The sequence below is a fragment of the Nannobrachium achirus genome (genome assembly GCF_963921795.1).
Source record: "Nannobrachium achirus genome assembly, chromosome: 6".
Lineage (NCBI taxonomy): Eukaryota > Metazoa > Chordata > Actinopteri > Myctophiformes > Myctophidae > Nannobrachium > Nannobrachium achirus.
The window spans coordinates 33,240,210-33,265,936 of NC_137815.1; the positions used below are offsets into that span (position 1 = coordinate 33,240,210).

Here is a 25,727-nt window from a genome sequence, read left to right on the forward strand (position 1 = left end):
TGGATGTGGTCCTCAAACTGTTTTCATTCGATGATCCCCTCCCTGTTTTGTATGCATTAGGAACCAAGCCATAGGCTTTCTTGAAGCCTTAGGCTTTCTTGGGTTTTAAATCCTCTTTGCAGACCTTAAGTATTGAACTGTATTTTTTGTGCAAACTGCTAATTAAAGTGTTCAATCAATCAATCAAACAAACCATACCCCCATAACTCTGAGAGCGTATCACAATGTAATACTTAAAAGCATTCACATTTGGTTCCTTTAAGTATCAGTCATTACTTTGAGAACCACTCTGTTGTGGTATACTTCCCTCGAAGCTCTCGCTACTGATACCGCATAACTTAAAGGCAGTGCTGTGTATAATATGTGTTAATTCCACAGTTACCGTATAATTAATCGCCCGGTCGCTATCGATTTGAACGAACCCCTGGCGGGTATTTGGTGCTCGGCAGCTGTTTGCCCCTGGGCCATTATTTGGAAATATAATTTCTAGTTTTGACCCTCACACTGAGGGGCCTTCTACAGTACATCCCTTTAACAGTCAAATACCTGGAACGCGCCCGAGTCGCGTTAGATTTTAACCACTTTAACCACTATTTTATGCCTTAACCATTGAAAAATAGCAGATATACAAGCTCACAGCACGGCACCGAGTGCCGCGCTGCGAGCTTGTAGATCTGCTATTTTTGAAAAAACGTGAAAATGTGTGCAAGTCTTTGAATATCTTTGACCCGATCTTTGACCCGACTTCCAAATCCTTCCTCTAAATCAGTGGTTCTCAAACTTTTTCATGTCAAGGACCCCCAAAATTACAGGTATTTAGCCACAGACCCCCATCTCAAAATATGTTGTTCCAGGGACCCCCCAGAAGCAAATATTTGAGTTACAAATGTTCGCTTTTAAATAGATATATTCAAAGAAAAATCATGATTTTTCAAAAATAGCAGATCTACAAGCTCGCAGCGCGGCACTCGGTGCCGCGCTGTGAGCTTGTATATCTGCTATTTTTCAATGGTTAAAGGCGCAGTCAATAATCCTAGGCCTAAATGGGTTAACAGTACTCCACCTTGTTTACCTTACCTGTAACCTAACATGGTAGTATTTTGGCTTTTTCCAGCATGCTGATCTACAGCAGAGGTTCTCAACCTTTTCAGGCCACAAACCCCCAAAATAACCATATTTTAAGTTTTCTAACTGGGGACCCACCCACCCTGACGAGTACTAAGAGTTGAGGCATTACATTTTATATAACACGGTTCCAATGTGAAATAAGTAGATCTACATGCTCACTCGCGTTGTGAGGCGTTGTGAGCTTGTAGATCGGCTATTTTCACAATTTCTGCCTCTAATATTTGACAATTTGGCCAATGTTTAATTTGTCATTTTAGAGGAATTAAAAAGTCGTTAAATTGTCACTTTAGAAATGTGCAGATACCCTCTATACACTTAAACGTTATGTTGGTTTGTTTACTGTTGAGTGAGAAAACAATGTTGCACATTAAGTTAATCATCTGGGGACCCCCCAAAAGAATTTGGGAACCCCCCTGGGGGTCTCGAAGCAGTGATCTACAGCACTTCGTCCTCGTGCTTATGGCCTCAGCACACGCATCCAATATGGTGCGCTATAGCGCTCACACTCAAGTAAAGTAGTAAACCTCAACAACAGATCAGTGTATCTTTGAAAACATTTCTATGGTAGTGTTGATAATGTTTTATACCGAGGATACTAGTGGGCGGCAGTGGCTCAAGAGGTACAGTAGAGCGACCGTTTGTCTTCATGGCGAGGTGTCCTTGAGCAAGACTTGTGTGTGAATATCCTTTTATTAAACTCACAAAATCTCTGTGTCCCTGTCCTTGCGTCACGTGAGCGCAAACACACATACATATCGTCACTGTCGGGCAGAAACCTCGTATCTCCAAGTTTCAAATGTGTAATTTTTTGCCAAGTAAAGCTCTGCTTCATCATACATGCCGTCGCACAAAAGTAGTGAAAACAGCAGATCTACAAGCACACAACGCCTCGCGGTGCGAGGCGTTGTGTGCTTGTAGATCGGCTGTTTTCACTAGTTTAAATCATTTTTTAAATTATGAATGCAAAACGAACGGTATTGGACATACAAGGTTTTCATCCGACAACGACGATATGCAGTGACCTAGAGAGGAATTGCACTGGAAGTGTTTTGTGAGAGTGTGTCTACACTCTATTATTGGATGAGACACATAATTAGGTGGGTTCTAGTGTATTATATGAAAGGTGCATTCTGGGAGAAATGAGAGTGAGACCTGTATTGTAATTGTTGGAATGGTCACGCCTGGACGCTTGCTACGTTATGAGATACTTAAATGGTTTCCTGTTGAAATAAGCTTAGTCTTTTCATGGATCTCCTTTTAGTAGACCGTGTACCAGTGAACTGTACCGTCATGAAACTGTACATTTTCCTATGCAAACTTCTAATAAAGCCTTCAATCAATCAATCAATCAAACGTGTTACCCAAAATGTCACGCTGTGATCAATGGGATCAATGACTGTTTTCATGTTAGATGTAGTGATTAATTAACTGTGCTTAACACATTGACCGCCATTTTAACATACCTCCGTACTCCCACCTGCCATTCGTCTCCATAGACTTCCATGTAATTGGGTGTGCACGGATCATGCACACCCATGCCTAGATAATGCACCACGTGTGTCCACATTGCTCACAGCTTTCAAACAAAAAAATCCGAATGGAAATCCGTTCAGGCATTCATGAGATAACAGCCACTATGTTTAACAAAGATGGCTGCCAAAATGGCTGCCATGCTTGAAAGATGGGGTTGCTATGGGGGTTAAACATGCAATTTCGCGATTGCTATCATGCCTACTCCATTTTCGGGGGTCTTCATTTTTTTTTTTTTTTTTTTTAATTATCGGGACTATCGGGCCTGGCGGGGAAAGACATTGGAATAATCTCGGGACTATCGGGCCTGGCAGGGAATGAGTTAAAGGGATAGTTCACCCCCAAAATGACTTTTTTTCCCCTATCGATTACTCACCCCAAGGAGAATTGAAATGAATTCATGGATATTCTTTTGTTTTTGTCGCATTCCTAAGCCAATAATTTGAGGAGACTCTTAGACACATGATAGGGAACAAATAAGGCACTTCAACGTGCAAAATGTCTATATAGTGTGACACCCGTCTCACTCTCTCCCCCTCTCTCTCTATCTCTCTCTCTCTCTCCTCATCAGTAAAATCCGGTTCATTTAACTGTGAGAGTGTACAAGTGGATCCAAATGGACCCATTGTAGAATTATCACACAGGGAACCACTGCTGGTCATCAAATTATTGGCTCGGGAATGCAACAAAAGACATCTCCATGGAGTTAGTAATCGATCGATTGGGGGTGAAGCGGTGAACTATAGTATACCTTTAATGTGGTAAAATACGTAAATTATTGGACAGGCATCCTTGAAACAGGCCTTTTTATATATATATATTAAGTATATCGTCGTTGTTGGGTGGAAACCATTTGTTTTGTATTTATGATTTTTAAAATGATTTAAACTAGTGAAAACAGACGATCTACAAAATAGCTTGTAGATCTGCAGTTTTCACTACTTTTGTGCGATGGCCATATGACGAAGCAGAGCTTTACTAAAATTTGAAACTTGGAGATACAAGGTTTCTGCCCGACAGTGACAATATTATATACTGTGTATATTTGACCAAAAGAAACAATGCAATGCAGCAAAATCCTTAGTGCTAATTTAACCCCAGAGAGTGTACAAATGTAACCAAAATGTGTGGACACTCTTGGGAGTTGAATTAACGCTGATGATTTGCCAGTGTTGGCGGTGGAGAGAGAAGCATTAAATGCTGGCTTGCCCTGTAACCCCCTGGCTTGCCTGCTCGCAGTGACTGATCTCTACAGACAGGAGAAGAGAAGAGAGTTGACTAGAGAGGAAGAGAGAGCATGGGGGAGGGAGAGAAACACCAGAGCGAGGTGGGAAGTCCTATAGAAAATGACATGGCAAAGTCACTTTGACGGTCAGGAGATGTTGTCACACTCTGCTGATAATGGGTTCAGACATTTATATAGGTAGATATAGGTTATCCTGCGTGTGGGATCAGTGATACTGTTGTGTATAGGCGGCTGTGTACATACAAAATGGAACAGTTCCCAGAGAGGAGATGGTGTGCACTAGGGATGGGACGATATGAAAATGTCATCACGATTATTGTGACAAAAGAAATCGCGGTTTACGATATTATCGCGTTAATCAAAATCCATTATTCTGGGGCAGAACATTGACCCAAAAAATAGGAGATCTACAAGCTCACAACGCGACGCGTTGCGAGCTTGTAGATTGGCTATTTTTTGGCAAAGACATTTGATAGAGAGTGAAAAAAAGACTGAATCAAGTACGTATATTATAAGTACCTTTTACCAATTATACAGGGTTTAAGTGTCAGATATGCAGCACTGCAAATAAAAGGTGAATTGATCCCAGTGCATGATGGAGGACGATATCACGATGAATGAAATCTCCACAATATGATTATCGTGAGTGTTTTTTTATCACGATAAACTATAGCGTATCGTCCCATCCCTAGTGTGCACATCTTATGCCTATGTATTTAGGTCAGGTGCTGGACATCAAGGCATCAAAGGCAATAATCAAGGAGAAGATAAAACATCCTCACAATATTTGAAGCTCCAAAAACCTACTTTATTTACTGGTGCAACGTTTTGACCTTTTAGGTCTTCTTCAGGCAAACATTATCAGATATTTGCCTGCTGAAGACATTTGAGTTAAATTAACACCAAGGACTTCACTGTATTATGCTGTTCTTCTTTCCTGAAGATGTAGTACAGTGGTCATACATTGATGTCATCCATCATGCATGATGTCACTTTGATTCATATGACTTTGGCCCGCTGCCACATGCTCAGCCGTGACTTTTCATACAGGCACATGTAGGACGGTCATCATGACTATCATTAAATGAAGAAAACCCCAACCCACTAAGTATTCTGGATATTCCATGTTCTATACAGTATCTATGAGAAAGTGATAGTAATACATAGAATTTATATAGCGCTTCTAATAAGTCGCTTTAGAAAAACAGAAACAAAAAGAAAAAAAAAACTTTATTTGTAAAGAAAAAAAGAAAAAGTTAAAAGGGGTAAAAAGAACAAAGAACACAAATAAAAAAATAAAATAAAAGGTAGAATAGGGGGATTTGAATTAGGTAGGGAATGCAAGTCTGAAATGGTGGGTTTTGAGTGTGGTTCTAAACGTGGCGAGGGTGGGAAACGCTTTAATGTGAGCTGGGATTGAGTTCCATAGGAAGGGGACGGCCCTGTCACCCCAGGTTGGTTTCTTTGTCAGGGGGATGTCCAGGAGGTTGGCATCACCAGAGCTGAGGGACGCGGGAGGGGGCATGGCGGTGTAGGAGGTCAGAGAGGTATAGGGGGATGCTTGGTTGTTAAGGGCCTTCGTAGGTAGTGATCAGTATCTTGAAATCGACTTGTTCTTTGACTGGGTCATTGAATGATGACTGGTGTGATGATGTGGTCCCTGGATCTGTTTCTGGTGAGCAGGCGTTTTTTGCGACCAAAGGTCGCAGTTACCATGAGAAATGTTACAGCTTGTCCGCGTGTAGATGGATGACGTGTACACATTTTTACGGTCTATGGGCAAACCCAATAGACCGTAAAAATTTGTCATCATGATGTCATCATGCTCTGATGTCACTGTGATGTCAGGGGAACCACTCTACCAGAATGGGTTTGCTGCTCTGACATCACGCTCTGGCTTCACTGTGATGTCACACTAACAGAATCCCTTTTATGCCCATATATGGAGTTCCCTGATGTCATCAATATTAATGATGCCCTGTTAGAGAGATCCCTGTAATGCCAGGGGGAACACATCCTTTTTATAGCCATACATGGAGATCCCTGTGATGCCAGGGGAACAAATCCCTTTTATGCCCATATATGGAGATCCTTAATATCCACATCCCTGTTGTCCACATAAGGGCGAGGTCGCTTGTCGCCCTGAGGCGTCTTACTAGTGTACATAGGGTACTGTAATTTCTTGAGAACCTTGCTGGTGACGCTTTACGTATACTGTAGGAAGGCTATTGCAGTAGTGGAGTTTGGATGTGATGAAGGCATGAATGAGTGTCTCAGCAGTAGTGTGTGGAAAAAGGCAGTGGAAGGAGAGGGTGGGTTCCAGAATGACACCACGGTTGCAGACTTGGGTGGAGGGGGTGATAATGGAGCAATCACATGAGTGGAACGAACGGGTGAGGGAGTCTAGGCCAATGATTAGGATTTTCCGATTTGTTGCAGTTTAGATTTAGGAAGTATAGAAGGTACTGAAGGACATATATCCATACTGTATGTGATGTCTTTTAACCCGATATATTAATCATACAAATAAATAATTATGACCTTCAAACTATTTGGTTCATATCATATAAGTGCTATCATCCTGGAGCCAGAAAATTGACCAGATTACAGCTAAAAGAAAATCTTTCCAGGATACTATTACAGTCAGCTTTTACAATATTTTCCAGTTTTCCAATTCTCTATCAGTGTAGGGTTTCTGGTTACGTGATAGGCTGCATAGTCACAAACACATGTTGTAAAAGCTTGAAATTGATTGGTATGTTGCTGGTTGCGACATACCAATCCTCCAACGGCTGTCAGTCTGTCAGTCACGTCACACTTTTGCCCTACTCATTTATCCGCCACCGTTGCCCCTATCCATGCAAACAAACTCCTTGGCTGCCAAACCACAACCTCCACCCCTCATTTCTCACATGGCCCTCTTCTAGTGCCACCATGAGGCCGATTCTTGCAAAACACTTTTTTGGACACTGCTCCTTCAGATTTTGCCCTAAAATCACGCAAAGCGGTACACAGTATCTCTACAGTCATGTCCCATTTCCCATATTCCCTCCTGATTGCCTACAATTGCCTTCTAAAGTTTGTGTATGCGACCTGACGGTCGCTTATCTCCCGATTAGGGAGTCTTACTGGTACAGTAATGTAATGTAATGTATGTAATTTTGGCCATGTTAACGGATAATATCTCTTCACGTAAGCAATTTCAGATCATCTTGCCTCATTCATACAGAGACAGGAATCTGTGTGAGTCTATCACTATCGGATGAAGATTCCAATTTAGGCATTTAGCAGACGCTCTTAATCCAGAGCGTCTATGTACAGTAGTTAAATGGTCATAAATAGGAAACGATCATGTATGTGCAATCGCATGTCATTATCAGAGCATGTCAGTGAGTATACAGTACAGCATGTGTTTTCTGTGTGGAGTTAGACTCCCTCGTTAGAGGTCTTCACGGTTCCAAAAAGAAAATGTGGACCTATTCCGAAATGGACCTGGGGACAATTAGACATCATTGGGACAATTGGAACAAATCATTCTAAACATGAACCCAAGGACATCGTCCCGACTGGTTACATAACAGTATTGAGAGAGATAAATTATGAAAGCCATAAAACACATTGTGAGTATGGTAGACTTGCTGCAGCGTCCTGTGGACCGCCAGTAAATGATGACTGTTACATCCTGCCTCTTGGCAATGCACGGCACTGCATTTAGCTGCCTCTTGGCATCAGTGGCGTCAGTTCAGAAAAAGCTATGGTATGGCAACATGAAGGCGCGCGTGCAAGACACCAGTCATGTTGCCATACCTTAGCAACAGGCATGATATATTTATTTTAAGAAGTACATTCAAGTACATTTCCCGTTTCTACGGTTTCTTGGGCTGGATATGGCAGCGTGGAGCGGTTGTTCAAGTGCAGCTATGCAACTTGGCATGTTAGTAAACGTGCCACAATTAACAATAAAATGCATTGCACCTGTGCAGCTGACCTGCGGAACCTGGGAATATACCATTTTGTCAAGATGGGGAGAATACAAGTGTGGACATAGTTATAATACCTTGTTAAAGTGACCATTTTGTTACATTTTGCATTTGTAGTTATTTTACTGTAATTTAACAACATATTAACCAGAACAGATAGACAAAGAGACATTCATGGATTTATATTTAAAAGTAACTTTTATTTTTTCCCCCTGGACCCAGGGTATGGCAGCTGCATACCCCTGCCATACCCAATTGACGCCCCTGCTTGGCATCTACGGCAGTGCATTTAGCTTGCCTTGTTAATTAACCAATAGTGACTATAGAGCTCCGACCGATATATGGGTCTGACTGATATATCGGTCATTATTTCATCACTTTTTTGACAACATCGGTATCGGCAGTTATACAGCCGATTTGTCTCGATTTTCAATGTAATTCGTGAAAACGTTCAAAAGATTCCAAAAATAATTCCAAAATAGCAGATCTACAAGCTCACAATGCATCGCATTGCGACGCAAACGGGCTGTTTGATCCGGTCTAGGCGGAAACCACAAGCAGAAGAAGCGGCGTCGCTTTGTTTTGGTTCCCCCCATTTGTTGCCCCAATCCCTATTAAAATGCTCGAGTAGCCTAGTGTAGTCTTGCCAGTCGCTATGATTTGGACTAGAAGATGCATATACCAAACAAATTCTCCAAAAGGAAAACTACGCCGCATCAAGGGGTATATTAGGTTGGCCCTAAAAGTATGTCCTTGAGCGCAGGGGAAGTATTTTGGGTTAAAACTGTTTCCGGTTTGATAGTTCCGGCCAAAGCGTAGTCCTCTGAGGACTACAACATGACGTAGAGTGGTTTCCGCTTCCGACAGGATCAAACCCCGGAATGTGAAGCGATCCCAGTCCACCCTAATATAGATGTGTATAAGCTGTTGATAGTATGCACTGTGCTATCAGCAGCTTCTATGCATCCACCCCCTTATTGCACGCTGTTTAGTAGGATAGATAATGCAACATACTGTACAGCTACTGTATGTGACAAAGGAACGCACTACAGTAAGTATGCAAATAAACAGAGATGAGTCAGAGGTATATTTATGGTGTGCCTGTGCCCCAAAGGTCTTTGTTTCCTCCCTCTCTCTCTCTCTCTCTCTCTCTCTCTCTCTCTCTCTCTCTCTCTATCTCTCTCTCTCTCTCTCTCTCTCTCTCTCTCTCCTTCTGTCTCTGCCAGGGATGGCAAGTCAACCTTGCTGATGAATGAATATTACATGTTCTGTTTATCGGGATTCATTTATTAAACTCGCATGCTTTCATGAACAAGGGATGAGGCTATTTTTATTCCAAGCAAAGCCGACAGCCTATTACTACAGATTCACTATCTATATTATTATTTACCTTACCAAGACACACTACAGCTGCAAAACATAGATTCCTCTTATACTAAATTCACATGCACTGTATTATATCGTCGTTGTCTGGTGGAAACCTTGTATCTCCAAGTTTCAAATGTGTACGTTCTTTCGCAAAGTAAAGCCCTGCTTCATCATACAAGGCTGTCGCACAAAAGTAGTGAAAACAGCCGATCCGAGGCGTTGTGTGCTTGTAGATCGGCTGTTTTCACTAGTTTAAATCATTTTTAAAATGATAAATGCAAAACAAACGTTTTTTTTTTTCACCCGACAACGACGATATTTAAATTCTGTCGGTGGATGTTTGCGCACAAATATGCCACCTAGTATTGGCTACCTCTAAAATATCTGATTACCATTTTGTAATGGCACGCAGCAGCAACTTTTTCAGAGAGATAGAGGTAGTAGTTACATTCAAAGTTGTTAACGTAGCAATTTGAGCCTCATCCCCACTGACAGATTATCGCAGAGTTTTACCGTTGGTCATTTTGGGCCCCTAAAATCATTCAGTTGTCATTCTGTCACTTTTCCTTCCTTCTGTATGAACTAGCCCTTACCCGTTCAAAGATATGAGCTCCAAAATGATGTGCAGTGTGTGGGTTATGGGATGTGCACTGTGCACACAGTATATGAGGGATGGAAAGTAACTTTAACTGGTGCTTGCATGATGTACTGTAGGAGCATCAATGTAAGAAACCCGTTTCGTTTAATGGCTACAGAGATACTGTCCCCCCCCCCCCCCCCCCACCCGCCTGCACACACACCCGCCTGCCTGCACACACACACACACACACACACACACACACACAGAGCTGGTTAAACATTTTGCCTCATGCTAGATGCAGAATAGATGTGCCTCAAGCTAGATGCAGAATAGATAGTAGATACACCATAAAAATGCTAATATACAGCATATGATTTGTGAAAGTGACAAACGGGCTTCACAGTTATGTCAGGTGTGTTCATATGCTAATGGTGATGCGATTTCAGATCAATTGCTCCAGCCACTGAGGAGAAACGGTGTTTCAGACAGACAGACAGACAGACAGACAGACACTCACTCACTCACTCACTCACTCAGACATTCGCAAAATTATAGTATAGATGTTACGGCACCCTCTCTCTCTCTCTGTGGGTCTCTCTCTCTCTCTCTCTCTGTTTATCTCTCTCTCTGCGGTCTGAGCATGCTCTGTGGAGACGCTGCTGCAGCCGTAAGACCAACACAACCTTTTACTTGAGTTAACAGAGAGACCCATGTCATTCACACTGGGCTAAGTGCTCCCATAAATCCACATTAAACTGCTAACAAAACGAGCCCCGCGGCCCCCACAGTTTCCCTGCATCATGGTGTCTATGAGAGCAAGCGAGATTAAGGACTCCCTCAGGAAGGGTGTGTGCATTCATGTACACGTCTTTTGTGTGTGTGTGTGTGTGTGTGTGTGTGTGTGTGTGTGTGTGTGTGTGTGTGTGTGTGTGTGTGTGTGTGTGTGTGTGTGTGTGTGTGTGTGTGTGTGTGTGTGTGTGTGTGTGTGTGTGTGTTATATGTCTGTCTGTCTGTCTGTCAGTGTTACTGTGTCTGTGTGTATGTGAGAAAGGGAAGGGTAAATGCAGTTGTGTGTTCTATAGTGTGTATTGTGGGTAATATGAATGCATTGGGCTCCACATAATGTGAAGAGTTAAATGACTGTGTCTAATTACATTCACTATTGACTTCCTCCATTATGCCCCCAGCCACGACAGTCATTTTTACTGACATACAGTGTATAGAAATGGTAGACAACGTAAATGGATAGGCGGACACACAATGGCTATACCCAGCAGTGTTGTATAGAATGTTTAGCCTGACCCGGCGCTCAGCCTCATGTATCATGGATGAAGAAGAGGAGCCTCGCTCCTGTTTCATGTGTCCAGGCCCTGGCCCAGAACTGTGCCAAACAGCTGAGTCACACGCCGTGGTGTACTGTAGCACAGATTGTTAATATAAGAAGATACACCGTCCCAGCTGGAGCCACAAGAGGCAGCATGGTTACACAAATACTACAAATGCTCTCCTAAGTGGGAGCTGGCGTCTTGACGGCAAATCTCGCGAACGTTCCTTTATGTTTACTGGTGCTAGAGATCCCGCGAGAGTGTGTTGCTGGGTAGGGATATGGGACGATACGGGAGAGTTTTCTGCTGTTGTTTCAGTCCGAGTGTATCAAAGGGTGCGTTCAGAAATGCGCACCGGGTCTGGTTAGGGTTAGGGTTACGGTTAGTTTTAGGCATAGTTTTACTGAAGTTAGGATTAGGGTTGGGTTTAGGCACTCACTGCATTGAGCACACACCCGGTGCGCATTTCCGAACGCACCCTTTGATACACTCGGACTGAAACACCAGCAGGAAACACTCTCCCGGGACGATACGCGATATTATCGTTTATCGTGCTAAAAAACACTCAAGATAATTGCATCGTGGAGATTTAATTTATCGTGATATCGTCCTCCGTCATGTACTGGTATCAATTCACCTTTTCTTTGCCGAGCTGCATATCTGGTACCACTTAAACCCTCTATAATTGGTAAAAGGTACTTATAATATACATACTTGATACTGTCTTTTTTTCAGTCTCTATCTGTCTTTGCCAAAAAATAGCAGATCTACAAGCTCACAACGCGTCACATTGTGACGCGTTGTGAGCTTGTAGATCTGCTATTTTTCGGCAAATGTTCACCCCAGGATAATGGATTTTGATTATCGTGATAATATCGTAAATCATGATTTCTTTCGTCACAATAATCGCGATGTGAAATTTTCATATCGTCCCATCCCTATTGCTGGGACAGAGAAAGGTCTCTATGAAAATGTGGGGAATATTGTGTGAATCGGGTCCAATATTTATTCAGTGACCAATGACCAGTGGGCTAAAGAATGGTTCAGAAGCTGTGTTCACGTTCACTCTCTCATTGGAATGAATAGACTCCAACCTGCTTCCTGTCTAGTGTCTCCTAAAAAAGTGTCCAACCATTTCACACAAGTACGGGAAGATGGCATGTCTTGCTATTTCCGTCTTGGACTGTAGTCTAACTCAGGGGTTTTCAAAGTGGGTGACGGGGCACCCTGGGGTGCCGTGACGGCAGTCCAGGGGTGCCGCAAGATCATTTGATAATATTTGGAATTTATTTGGACACCTCACAATGTCTTTTGTATGTCTTTTGGTAAAGCAAAGCCCTGCTTCATCATACAAGTCTGTCGCACAAAACGAGTGAAAACAGCCGATCTTCAAGCACACAACAAGTTGTGTGCTTGTAGATCTGCTGTTTTCACTATTTTAGTACATTTTATAGATAATAAATACAAAACAAACGGTTTTGGACATACAAGGTTTCACCTGAGACAAAAAAGTTTGGGAACCCCTGGTCTAACTTATCATGCGTACGTACACACTGGTGGCGCACTGGAGGTGCGCTCTATAGAGGCCACTCATTGTCACATGACTCACGATACCAGTTGTGGCTAATTTCGTGTGAGCAACAAACAGTGACATTTGTAGCATTTGTGGCGTCCCCCCTCTGGGTTTGACTGTTGTTTAGAGGCCTCTAAACGTGTGATTAAAATTAGTTTGGATGCTGTGTTCATGATTTGTGGCATTTCTTTTCCAAACCAGCTAACCAGTGAGGTTTTGTTTCTATGTGTGTGGTGTTGTTGATTATGTTTGGCAAGGCATGGTGCAGATGTAGATGTAGTTGTCACGATTATGACATTTTATATGACGATTAATTTTCTCTCAAATAATTGCGATTAACGATTTAATTGTGTTTTTGTCGCTGAGAATTACATTTCTGTTTGGCTTTTAGGCTTTGAAGTTGCACATGGTAGATACAACACAACCTAAATATACAAAGAAATTACTGACATATTTGACAACTTTATACTTAAAGAACATTGATAGTGGAAATAGTCGATCTACAAGCTCACAACGCGTCGCGATGCGACGCGTTGTGAGCTTGTAGATCTGCTATTTCCAAATTTTTTTTACATTAAAAAAAACATATGAACATTTTTCAACATGGAAACGACTATGACGATTACCGTATTTTCCGGACTATAAGGCGCACTTAAAAGCCTTTAATTTTCTCAAAAAACTACAGTGCGCCTTATAGTCCAGTGCGCCTTATATATGGATCATTCATTGACATTGACATTCCCTTTAGCACAGCTCCATCTGTTGGATGCATAACGCAACGGTAGCGTCTATTATGTGCGCCTTATAGTCAGGTGCGCCTTATATATGAAAACAGTTTGAAAATAGACCATTCATTGACAGTGCGCCTTATAGTCCGGTGCGCCTTATAGTCCAGAAAATACTGTATGTCAAATGATCGCGATTAGACGATTATGTAATAATTGTGACAGCCCTAGATGCAGATGTAGCTCATTTCATGTAAATCATTGTGATGATGGATTACGTTGATGGAAACTGTTGTGTTACATGAGAGGGCGTCACTATATTGGCACTTACTAAGTGATGCTTGTGGAACTTGCCGCACTGTTGTGCCAATAATGGCAGTAAAGCACACCCTCTTGTGTAGGCCTGGTATTGCTTAAATAAAACACCCCCAGTTTTAATGTTATTACATTCAGCTGTGTCTGCTGTGAAATGGGTCTATTGCCAATTCATGAGTCTGTGCGACACTCACAGAGAGTACAGATTTAGACGTGCAATCATTAATTAGCAGCAAGCTCAATTTAGAATGTTGTGCATACTGTTGTATCATTTTCGTGATATTGTTATCACGAAAATGTGATAACAATAAATTTACCCCCATTGATTCCCATCCGGAATCAATGGGGGTAAATTTACTCGAATCAAAATTTTGTCTTAGGAATGTGACAAAAAACAAAAAATATTATTGAACTCTACTCTCCATGGCCTGAGTAATCAATAGAAAAAAAGTCATTTTGGGGGTGAACTACTCCTTTAAAAACCTAAGTCCGATTTGAAAATGACACAGTGTTTTTCTGGAAAACATATTACTCAGTCCCTGTAGCAGCTAAAAACAAAATTCCAAAACTATTTGATAGCTTACACCTTTGGCTTTCATAGATTTTCACAAAAAAATCTGAAAAAACGTATTTTCTTTAAAAAGATTACTACATACTGTACGTGTACTGTAATACACAAAAATATGTTCCCGGCCTGAGGGGGGTAATACCTGTCCATAATGGGTTAAATCGTTTTTTTAAATGATAAATACAAAACTAACGGTTTTGGACATACAAGATTTCCACCCGAACAACAACGACATGGAGTTTTATTTGACGAATATAATGATACTATACTGTTTTCTGTCAAACATATTGACTTTGATTGGGCTGTTATACTGTATATGTGCAGAGCAAACTCCCACGTCTAATATTGATCAAGTGGATTAACCAGAGTCACCCTGTTGGCCCTCAGATAGACACGCACATAATTACAGCCATCAATGTGATTGATGTTTATGTAATGACTGTCTCTTTAGTGTGGCTTGCTAATACATCTCCCCCATCTCTTTGTTCATCTCTCCCAGTGTCTCTCAAGTCGTTTAGTGAACTCCCCTCCCCCTATTGAAAACATTTCAACGTCTGACCGCTTAATAATTCAAGAATGTGACTGGTGTAACTTCACATGTCTTAGTTAAGTTTAATGTAACATTTTTTTTTTTTTTTTTTTGAAGCGGTGAAAGCCATTTCCAAGGAGTGGCTTTGTCTGTCCCGTACATGTTTTTTTTGAGGATTCCCATAGATTCTCAAGGAGTGGCTTTGTCTGTCCTGTACATGTCCCGTGCATGCAGAATTGAGGATTGGTCTAGCTTCACGTGACAATTTGGCCCTCCAGACAAAATCATTCAGAATTCAGAATTCATAAAAATATAGAACTAAAGCACATAGAAAGTATAGATCTAGAACACAGAATGTATAGATCTAGAACACAGATTTCATAGCTCTAGAACACATAGAATAAAAATTCACCGCTTCACTTCGAACCAAGGTTTGTTTTTTTGTCGTCATATTGCAAGTCCATGGACTCACCTCTCCTCTCTTCTCTTGGTATGTGTCTGCAGGAAACAGTTGAGTATGCCTTCCTCATCATATTCACAATTGAGACCGGTCTGAAGATCATCGCCTATGGCCTGGTAATGCACCAGAATGCTTACGTGAGAAATGGCTGGAACATGCTGGATTTTGTCATTGTCGTTATTGGGTAAGTTGTGATGTTCACTTATTTGTTCAATATAATATAAATTTGGTTTGATAAGACTTTGTTATGATATAATAGTGTGTGTGTGTGTGTGTGTGTGTGTGGGGGGGGGGTGCGTGTGGGGGTGCAACAGTTATCAAACCAATTGCTAAAATAGCAGATCTACAATCTCACAACATCTTTCATCCTGTTGTGAGCTTGTAGATTGGCTATTTAAGCTATTTTATGCAACACTGTTGTTGAACAAAGTATTAAACAGGGCTTAAGTTTCATTTGGGCCATGGGCAGAGCCTTTTTGTGGTTCTGCACTCCCTTGGGTCGTCTGTGACACGCGTGTCGAATTTGAAGTCTGCCGGTCGAACGGTTCTTGAGATACGCGTGTTACAGACGTACAGAGAGATTCCCCGCATAGTTTTATTGTAAGATGAAAGACTTATTAATAACATATTGTTTTCCCATTCGGTAAGAAGAAAATGTTTTGCTGTCACTCGAATTCGAGAGCAGCGAACGCAATTAGCACGTCTCTAGAACCATGGGATTGTGTGTGTGTGTGTGTGTGTGTGTGTGTGTGTGTGTGTGTGTGTGTGTGTGTGTGTGCGTGCGTGTGCGCGTGGGGGGGTCTGTGTGTGTGTGTGTTCATGGATCACGTCATGAGTTCTTATTCCAGTTCAGGATTAGGATTTGCACTGGGATGTCTCTTTGACAGTTGCAATGTACAGTATTCCCAGACGCAGGCAGACCGTGTTTAAGTTAAAGTTGGTTAAGCCACACAGAAAAGGCCTGAGTGTTCATTTCACTCTGACGGTGTGTACAAAGGGACTCGTAAGGGTCCATTTGGTTAGATTTGTACACTCGCAGAATACAGGCATGTCACAATTATTACATAATCACCTAATCACAATTATTTGAGATAGCCGTTTTTTTTTGCATAATCGTCATAATCGTTTCTGTGTCGAGCGCTTTGTTACTTATTTTCGACGGTGTCTTAGGCTGCAATGCGTGTCACAGGTTTGAATCCTGTTCCCGGCGACCTTTGCTGCGTGTCACTCCCCATTTCCTGTCAGTCTACTGCAAGGGTATTCAACTAGATTAGTCAGGGGGCCACAGTTATAAAATTACTTGAAGCCGGGGGCCACCTGACAAAAACAATCATGGATGACCGGTTAACTAGGGTAGTTTGACAAAAGTTGCATTGCTACATTTTCAGTGACACATCAACAGGGAGCACAACATTTGTTTTGAATGTAGTTCGTCCATTACATGCCACTTCCTTCCATTTGTGGATACTGTTCTTCTGAGTTTTGAGTGGTTTTGGTGCATCACATCAAAGAAAGAATTCTCCATCTCATCCATTAGTTTTTACACCGTAATGCGTTTCACACGATGACTCATATGTCATGATGACACACTAACTCCCAACTATTGGTTCATGAAAACACATCATAAAATCCTGTGCCCTTTTCAGCCAGGTACTCAAAAGTCCTTTCATTCATACAAACATAGAAACACTTCAGAACCATGTCATCCTGCCCCTCACTACTCTTCTCACAAAGACGCTTCCGTGTCAGGGACCCGCCCACAGAACACACTGAAATGCATACATCCTGTTTTCTCAAATTCAAAATCAAGCCCAGTGCACTAAAAAGCTCGGGCACATGCGTAAATGTACAGTATGATGCATTATGGTCAGGTAGCCTACCTATACTGTGCAATGGACATACTTTTGTACTATAGCTTAAAATACTGGACTGGAAAATAGCAGGCAACATGCTCATATGTCACACGTTTTGGTTAACGGTTATGAAAAGTATTTAAGAAAATGACATCCTGTAAAACCAACCATCCAGAATATATTTTGGGAACATATGGAATGTGTTCTAGTTGGAATGTGTTAAAGGGACAAAAGAAAACTCCGTTGAGGCCGAATTTTGCCCACGGGCCTCCAGTTGAATATCACTGGTCTACTGTATTTATCAATAAATGCATAAAAAGTGAAGTGAGGGGTGCCTTTTATGAGTTAATTTCATTAAACGTCCCGCAAAGCTTGGCCAATGCCCTGCTTTACGGGACGGGCATACAGACAAAGCCAGATGTATGAGTGGTTAGTGCCGCAAAAATAATCTAAAGAAAATGCCACTGTTATGTGGGTTTCTGAACTGTCCACACACACACAGCTCTCTGAGAAACATGTTACCATAATTATTATAATGATCTCATTAGTGACGAGTGAGGACCAATTTTATGAAAATGGATCGGTGAAGTTGTCCTTTAAGTGAAAGTGGCAATACCACAGTATAGTCAATTAAAAGGCCTGTGTTCAATTTATTTTGTAATTTTTAGTAAAAGTACAAAAGTATTGACATCTATATATAGGCCTATACTTAAAGTACCAAAAGCAAAAGTAGGCAAATTCTTTTGAAAATGTCTGATCTACCAAGCTACCAATTAAGGGAGCCTATAGATCGGCTAGGCCTATTTTCAAATAACTTTGCATAAAAACATAAAAACAAAGAGTAGTAGTACTGATTAAGTAAAGTAAAAATAAATAAATAAATACCTCAGGATTTTTACTTCCTTAAAGGACGACTTTGCCACTTTTCAACCTATCTTCATATAATAGGTCCTCACTAATGTCCATAATAAAATAGCAAAAAATTAACTACTCTGTCTGTCCAAGTCTCTTAGGAGAGCTGTGGGAAGTTCAGAAATACATAGTCTTGTGACATCATCGTTTGACAGATTTTTTTTTAAACAATATTTTGATTTTTATTATCACGAGAACAATGGCTTCCATTTTAACATTGCAACTTTTCAGGAATAGAAAGCCTTCATTTTCTATTAGCTTGGATTCTCCATCGATGATGTCACATGACGATGGGTTTTTGACCTGCCCCGTCTGAGACACAGACCGAGTAGAAAAAGAATGTGCTATCTTATCATGAACATTAATGAGGACCAATTATATGAGGATAGGTTGAAAAGTGGTGAAGTCGTCCTTTAAGTATGGTGCTTGAGTAATTGTACTTGGTTACTTTCCACCACTGATACACCAACAATCTCTGACCCAGAAAAGACAGAGAGAATAAATCAGTAGCTTTACCACCACTGGAGTGAGTCACCATCTCACCAAGCCTTTATTACACTCTACTCTCTTCTCCCTCACCGTCGTGTCCTCACACCCCTCCTGTCTCGCTGTGTTATTTTTATTTATTATATCACTACTCCATTATTTCCATTCCATTCCATCTTGATCTCCCAAATTGTTATATATTTCATGCTGTCCCCTTCTCACTCCCCCTTCATTATTACACTTCCTACACACACACGCACGCACACACACACACACACACGCACGCACGCACACACACGCACGCAGGCACGCACGGCCGCACGCACGCACGCAGGCACGCACGCACGCACGCAGGCACGCAATGGCGATGTGTTTTTAGGACTCTATCAGCATTACGATTTCTTTTTTTCTTTTTTTTTTGCCAAATGCGGAGATATAATTATCAGTAGTTGTCCATAAAAAGGTTGGGTGAAAAAGAAAATTATTGACTTCCTGTCAAAGAAAAACAAAAACGTGTGATTACACCAGCATAAATCATGATTGACGGTGCATTACAAACGTTCCCCTTGTTTGAACATAAACTGTATACTAAAACATGTACTGTATCTGTAAACATTTGAGGTGAGAAAATAGGCTGTGCAGTAACATAAATGTGCCTCTGCACTGCCTCTCTCTCTCTCTCTCTCTCTCTCTCTCTCTCTCTCTCTCTCTCTCTCTCTCTCTCTCACTCTCTCACTCTCTCTTTCTCTCTCTCTCTGCCTCGCAGTACGCAAGTGAGTGAGTGAGTGAGTGAGTGAGTACTAGTGAGTGAGTGAGTGAGTGAGTGAGTGAGTGAGTGAGTGAGTGAGTGAGTGAGTGAGTACTAGTGAGTGAGTGAGTGAGTGAGTGAGTGAGTGAGTACTAGTGAGTGAGTGAGTGAGTGAGTGAGTGAGTACTAGTGAGTGAGTGAGTACTAGTGAGTACTAGTGAGTGAGTGAGTGAGTGAGTGAGTGAGTGAGTGAGTGAGTGAGTGAGTGAGTGCCGACGCAAGGCAGAGATCCCGTAGTACAGTGCAGTTTGCTGAGACTGTGATTGGCTGAGTCACAACCAGCCTCTGTTTTATGAGGAAACAAAATGAAGGTTGCAAAAAAAGCAAAAGCAAAGTAAACAATAAAAACACCTTAAATATTGTATTTATTTTGTAAATAGATAATCTTTCACTTAATTGAGGGTATGCGCATGCATAGCGTAAATGGCAAATCGAGCGGCAAAGTGAGTTAAACGTCATTTAATGCAATCAGATAGGACTTTTCTGTTTGGATGTATGGGCTGTCAAGGCCAGAATGTACTGTAGTTTTTTGCTGGGCTGATCCACATATTATGGACAAATGACATCATCAACTTGCGACGGGAGTTGTCGTCCCTATTGAGGGAAAATATTTAAGGTGTTTTAAATATTAGGTTTTAGTTATACAGGGCAATTATAAAGTATTAAGGCATATTTGTCTTATTAGCCAGGGATCCTTTTAAAGCACAAGCACCGGTGTTGTTGCTGATCTACAAGCTCGCAAACATAGCGCTGCAACATGTTGTGAGCTTGTAGATCAGCTGTTTTTTGGGTGCACGATACCAGTGCGCAACTACTGTAAGTAGAAAAATAACTCTAAAGCTGACCTCTACAGTAAATGCCACACACACACACACGCCCGCCCGCCCGCCTGCATGCACGCACTCACACACATTCCCCTGCACACCCTCTCCTCTGGTTGTCTCCTTTTTTTTAAATCAGTGGCTTCATTCTCCTCTCTCACTTATACACACACAGTCCAGTGGGTAGCTAGGTCACATCTCTGGCTCTGCATGTATGCAGCATGCAAGGCATCTCTGGCTGCATGTACGGTATGCAGCCTGCAAGGCTTATCTTCCATGTAGTCACATCTCTGACTAGCTGCATGTATGCATGCTGCATGCAAGGCTGATCCTTCATGCAGTCAGTCACATCTCTTTTTATTTTTTAGACATGTTTTGGGGCTTTTATGCCGTTATTGATAGTACATTAGACCGACAGGAAATGGGGAGAGAGATGGGGAGTGACACGCAGCAAAGGTTGGTTGGGATCTGGAATCGAACCAGCGACACGCTGTCAGGCTACACTGAGCCTAAGTGGTCTGCGCCCCATGCAGTCACATCCATGGCTGCGTATATGCAGCATGCAGGGCTGATCCTCCATGCAGCTTAATGCAGACGTGTCTCCTCCTGCAATGGGAGGCTGCTGCTGTTAAATCACTCTGAACTACACTATCGTAATCCTGTCAGTGTCTAATATATCTATGTATAGCTGCATATAATATATATATATATATATTGTCACTGTCGGGCAGAAACTGATTGCAGTTAAGCAGCGTCACACATAGCATTTCCTGCCGTATCGATGGGTCATGGGTGAATTAAATGCACAATCTATGTCATGTCATCAACATGGATCTGTCCCATTTAGCGCCACCATCAGGCCGATTTTTGCAAAACACATTTTTGGACACTGCTCCTACAGATTTTGGCCTAAAATCACGCAAAGCGGTACACAGTATGTCTAGAGTCCTGTCATCAACATGGATCTGTCCCATTTAGCGCCACCATCAGGCCGATTTTTTCAAACACATCTTTGGACACTGCTCCTACAGAGTTTGCCCTAAAATCACGCAAAGCGGTACACAGTATCTCTAAAGTCATGTCATCAACATGGATCTGTCCCATTTCCCATATTCCCTCCTGATTGGCTACCATTGTTTGTGTATGCGACCTGATGGTCGCTTATCTCCCGATTAGGGAGTCTTACTGGTATATATTATGAAGTTAATCCAGGGGTTAATCATCGACATGTTGGCTTGTGGGGGACGTTTTTGTCCCCGGGTTGGGGACATACAAAATCAGTAGACAAACACATACTGTAGAGAGTGTACAAATGGACCCGTAAGGCACTTGGTTCCATTTGTATACTCTTATTATTTGAAAATAAAACGTTTGAGAACCACTGTCCTAGTGGACTCCTAATATGCCATAGTGTCATAGTAAATCAGTGTCATACAAATTCTGAAGAAAACCTGGAGACTTGACATTCAATAATGTCCGATTTTTGCAAAACAAATTTTTGGACGCTGCTCCTACAGATTTTGCCCTAAAATCACGCAAAGCGCTACACAGTCTCTCTAAAGTCATGTCATCAACATAGATCTGTCCCATTTCCCACAATCCCTCCTGATAGGCTACGACTGCCTTCTAAAGTTTGTGTATGCGATGTGATGGTTGTTTATCTCCTGATTAGGGAGTCTTTCTGGTAATTATTTGTAATGCATGTGTTTTGCCATGGACAAGGCCAAGTCCTTGCCAGGGACACATTTGTCTGCGTATGGACAGATTGATGACCCCTGTAGGGAGTTAATCATTCAGAGTGTTGATACTGTGATAGAAAAATATTAATATCCAGTCAGGGTGAAGTCAACCATTTATTGAAGAAGATTCATCAGCATCAGAGAAACAGCATACAGCATACACAGCATAGAGAGCTCTGGCCTGCTGGCCAGAGCTTTGCCCTGTTGGGCAGAACTCCTCCTGAAGTGTCATATGGGACACCTTTTATACACCAAAGTGCTCTCCCTAGACGGAGATAGAATCTAAGCATCTATACTAGTACCATACAGTTTATAATAAGGCTGACTGGTTAAGTTGCAATGACCATGTATAGTATCACTTAGTACAGGTTTTATGCTGACACAGAGGAGAAGTAGAGGTCACAGTCCATGGTTGTCAGCTGTTAGATTGACAGCAGCAGGTACATCTAAATGTAGTAGCCTAGTGAGATTTTCTGTGGACTACATACACTATATAAATATTATCTACCACATTCCATCCTTTTTTTTTGTGAATGAATACTCTATTCATTTACATACAACAGGATATTTATAGAGTGCCAAATCAATAGACCTTCCAGACAATTACATGTTGATATAGCAATTTAAATAATTAATTCATGATTTCCACATGATAGCTATATGTTAAATAGCTATACGTCCGCGTTCCACGGCTAACACCTTTGACTTAAGGTATTACACGTCCGAGTTCTATACGGCAAACACCTTCTATCATGCAAGGTATTTCTAGTCTACCACGGTTCCCCCGTGAAGCTATAATTAAATAGCACCCTGAGTTACACAGGTACTGTTTTTTTCTTTTCTTAAACAGAACTTTTCCGCTGAGATATGAGAAAGTTAGAATTTAGTAAATGTGAATCTATATTTGTTTGTACTTTGAAACTCTGTTTTACAAAATCAAGAGCCCGCATGTACTCCCGTCTGACTCAAGCGTTTTCCTTGACAGTCACCACGTTCCCGGAGCTGCCTGACAACTCTTCAATGTTGAAACAACAGAGTTTAGACTATAAAACCAAATATTCTCACATTAGTGGCAAATGCCTTGTTGACTCATATTTTAGATATCAACTTTTAGCTAATATTATTCCTATATAAATTACTCAGCTTAATATCAAACACATAGTTGTTGTAGTCTTCATGGCGTCTCTCCGTTCCTCCCATCTTCATTTGGCTTATGGCATGTGGCAGTTAATGTCTTTGCTTCGAGATCTCCACTGGGCTGGGGGGCTCCAGTTCAGTGGCTCTCACACCGCATGTGTGTCTCCTTGGCTTCGTCCCCTCCTACTGTGGCAAAAGTCATGTTGGTGTTCGACATGGTGTCGATTTCGTCACCTCCGCTGTCAGTCTGTGTTGTTTCTTGGTGCCCGACTTGCTCTCCATGTTGGTGAATAGCAATCTGCCCTCCTTGTCACCACAGGCTGCAGTCATCACAAGATTATTGTTAATCTGTGAGGTCTCGACCTTGTAGATCTGCTTGAAAGTCAGTTCTTGCTGGTTTTGCATAGCTTGCAAGTTGCTTCTGTAGCGGTCTCCTCTTTGTTCTTCATGGTGGTGGACCTGCTTTAGGTCTTCAAAAATCTCCTTTCCAAAAATGTTCCTTCAACCCAGAGTTCTTTTGACCAAGTATCCATCTATGGTAAAGATGAAATATTGGTCCCTTCGTGGTCGCCAGATGTGATAGAAAAATATTAATATCCAGTCAGGGTGAAGTCAACCATTTATTGAAGAAGATTCATCAGCATCAGAGAAACAGCATACAGCATACACAGCATAGAGAGCTCTGGCCTGCTGGCCAGAGCTTTGCCCTGTTGGGCAGAACTCCTCCTGAAGTGTCATATGGGACACCTTTTATACACCAAAGTGCTCTCCCTAGACGGAGATAGAATCTAAGCATCTATACTAGTACCATACAGTTTATAATAAGGCTGACTGGTTAAGTTGCAATGACCATGTATAGTATCACTTAGTACAGGTTTTATGCTGACACAGAGGAGAAGTAGAGGTCACAGTCCATGGTTGTCAGCTGTTAGATTGACAGCAGCAGGTACATCTAAATGTAGTAGCCTAGTGAGATTTTCTGTGGACTACATACACTATATAAATATTATCTACCACAATACATTTATAAAATACACACATAGCATACTATAGAGGAAAGGTAGGCTTCAGGACAACATTACATTTGCATTATGCTGTATGTACAATTGGCTCTATAAGCTGTTATACTGTACAGTACAGCATACACCCTCTATGCTTGGCCACTCATACTGGGAATGAAAATGTTAATTCTAAAGGTTATGATACATAGGCATTTTTCAAGGCAATGCAGATCAGCAATTTTGCTTCCAGCAGGATTTGAATTGGCAAATTCAGCAAAATCAATATAGAGAACACATTGGGACAAAGCAACAGAAGTTTAATGAAATACTGCTGATTACAATTCCTAGGAACATTGCCAGTATACGTCGCATTAAAAAAAGGTTAATCAGGTATCATGGCCTTAAAAATGTAATTAGCTTTGCTTAAAATCTAATCTTTGCTTTCCATCTTAGATCTTTGCCGCAAAATATGTTTGGCAAATTGGTTGTACTCGGTGTGCTAATGAAACATGTTTTTGTTTGACGTTTAAGGAACATTAGTACAGTGCCTGGTTCCCAAACTTTTTAACTCAAAACCCAAAAGAGAAATTAGACGTTTGCCAATTTATGGACTTTATGATTGGTGATTTTATTTATCATTTATTCATGAAATTACTCACAAAACACCTTTGAAAAGTATTTTGTATTCATGAAAAAAATTAAGATTCATTCACTGGCGACCCCCCAAACAATTGACCCGCGATCCACAAATGGATCCTCACCCACTGTTAGACGCACTAACACTTTAGTAGACTGATATCCTGCGAGGCGTTGTGAACTTGTAGATCGGCTATTAAGTATTGACGGTTCAAGTGGTTAAATATCTGAAAACACACATTGACACGAATCCAAAATACACTGTCGATTGTGCTGTCAAACGATGAAACTATATGGAATCTATGAAAAAGTTGTGGGGGTCCCTGCTTCATCTCTCTCTCAGCTAAGGGGCCTGAAAACGTTGAAGACCCCTGCCTTACGTTATCTCTCTTTTTTTCCTTGTCTGTTGTTGTTTTTGTCCACAGACTGTTCAGTGTTGTCTTAGAGGTCTTGACATCCAAAGATGAATCGGCAGAGGCTGCGGGCGCTGCCGCCGCCGCCGCTGCTGCCGCCGCGCTGCCCACGGAGCACCATCCACACGGCCATCACGGGGGCAAGCCGGGTGGATTCGACGTCAAAGCCCTCAGAGCCTTCCGCGTGCTGCGCCCCCTGAGGCTGGTCTCAGGAGTACCCAGTAAGTGTTAATGTAATCGTGCACGTCACGATTATTGTGACCAAAGAAATTGCGATTTACGATATTATCGCGATAATCAAAATATCCCCAACATCCATTATCCTGGGGCGGAACATTTGCCAAAAAATAGCTGATCTACAAGCGTTTTTTTTTTTGGGCCAAAAGATTTTGTAGAGAGCGAAAAGAAGACTGTATCAAGTACGTTTTACCAATAGAAAGTTTACATGGTACTGGATTTGCAGCTCGGCAAATAAAAGGTGAATTGATCTCAGTGCACGATGGAGGACGATTTCATGATGAATTAAATCTCCACGTGAGTGTTTTTTATCACAATAAACGATAATATCGCTTATCAACCAGTAGTAGGAAAGGG

General features: G+C 41.6%; 1 protein-coding gene across 1 annotated transcript in view; it reads left to right on the forward strand.

Moving 5' to 3' along the window:
• The window catches only part of LOC308286577 (voltage-dependent L-type calcium channel subunit alpha-1D-like), a gene marked incomplete at both ends in the record, with an annotated part of 126,255 nt that overhangs the window by 14,080 nt on the left and 86,448 nt on the right, over window positions 1–25,727 (forward strand). Inside the window, 2 exon segments of the mRNA XM_080727652.1 lie at window positions 15,372–15,511; window positions 25,146–25,354. Of these exon segments, the coding sequence (XP_080583778.1) occupies window positions 15,372–15,511; window positions 25,146–25,354 (349 nt within the window).